This window comes from Octodon degus, unplaced genomic scaffold (genome assembly GCF_000260255.1).
Source record: "Octodon degus isolate 3935 unplaced genomic scaffold, OctDeg1.0 scaffold00227, whole genome shotgun sequence".
In the NCBI taxonomy this organism is placed as follows: Eukaryota; Metazoa; Chordata; class Mammalia; order Rodentia; family Octodontidae; genus Octodon; species Octodon degus.
This window is the reverse complement of record NW_004524803.1, coordinates 801,142-802,616: the sequence shown is the minus strand read 5'-3', so window position 1 is coordinate 802,616 and position 1,475 is coordinate 801,142. Positions and strand designations below refer to the sequence as shown.

The window sequence follows — 1,475 nt, the reverse complement described above, 5'->3', positions numbered from 1 at the left end:
TTAGTGCTGTCTCCTGAAGGAACATCCTTCTGTGAGCCTTGCTTTCCCTCCTGTAGGCTGGCACAGGACAGTGGAGCAGCTGACACACAGAACTACTGCCTGTGCATGGCTAAAGACTGTGGTGGTTTTATAGCATCCTGGGCACTTCATGTCCATGAAGTAGGAATTGGGGCTCTGCACCAGGCGCTTCTTCTTGTGCTTCCTCTTCTCCTCCTCTGGAGAGGGATGAAGGAGATCTTTTGCAAGAGGCATGTTCTTGTGGGGAGGTCATCACCACCGGAAAGCACAACTACTTTTTTATATGTAAATATAAATGCATTATACTGGGGGATTTTATTCATTTGATCCAGCATTTTAAGATCTTTCTACGGTGTCCTAAAAGCCACTTCTGTCTGCTGCCTCTGTCTCTCTGCAATTATATACAACATGGACAAGGGCATCAAACATGCCACTACCTTTTAATTTCTTTGCAGTATAACCCTGTATAGGAATTACTTTTTTTCTTAAAAATAAGACCTAACCCTAAAATAATCAACATGGAAAAATAGAGATTAAAAATGCCAGCCCAATGACCTTGCCTTGCCTGCCATCACAGAGCAGTCACCAAGAGAGGGAAGAGCGAGATCTAGTCCTCTGTGTGACACTGGCCATCACCATGGTGATGATCACCAATTATTTTCCAATTAGGTTTTATTTTAGTGAAACACGGTGCCACAGGACAGTCTCAAGATCATATTAAGGCCTTCCACTTTGAGTTTTGCAGTGATCATACCAATAATTATACACCTATATTATGTTATAGGTTTCAGCCCAATCCTTACTAATAATGATTGGTATCATTTAACTTTCTAATTTTACAATATAGTAGCTATAAAATGATACCTCATTGTTTTAATTAGCATTTATCTGGTTACAGTACTTAGTACTTTAGTCTTTTCGATTCTCCTTAACCCCTAATTTTGCCAGTCTGTAAACTATCTATGTGTCTACTTTTCTATTAGGGTTTCTCTTTATATTATCTTTTAGATATTTTGCATGCTATGCTTTTCTTTGTGCTTTTTATCAATGCAAATATTTTCTCTCAGTCTGTCATTGACCTGTTCATTTATTCAAGTATCAAAAAGCTTTTTCAAGAGAACAAGCATTAGTAAATTTTAAAGTACAATATTCACATTGCTTGCATTGTAATAGTCATCCACTCCATCTATAAGTAGATATCTAGTATTGATAGAATCTATTGATGAACTTATGGAGGCTGCAGTGGGACTGTTTTCAAGGATTTCACAGCCTCAGCTAAGAGCTCAGAAAGGGAAAATTTCAGACAATGGAAAGTAATAAATTTCACAACTGATGGGTAAGAATGCAGCTCACTGATAGAGTGCTTCCCTTGCTTGCAGGAGGGCCTGGGATATACCCTTAACATTGTAAATTGTGTAACTGAAATACTAAGAAATGATATGGTCTGGAGCTACTGG

The 1,475-nt window shown here is 38.4% G+C and overlaps 1 protein-coding gene across 1 annotated transcript; it reads right to left on the bottom strand.

The window, feature by feature from the left end:
- On the bottom strand, window positions 1–267 carry LOC101592901 (40S ribosomal protein S27-like). The gene has a single exon (XM_004645435.2). The coding sequence runs from the start codon at window positions 250–252 to the stop codon at window positions 1–3; it is 252 nt and encodes an 83-aa protein (XP_004645492.1). The 5' UTR covers window positions 253–267.
- Window positions 268–1,475: the final 1,208 nt, after the last annotated feature.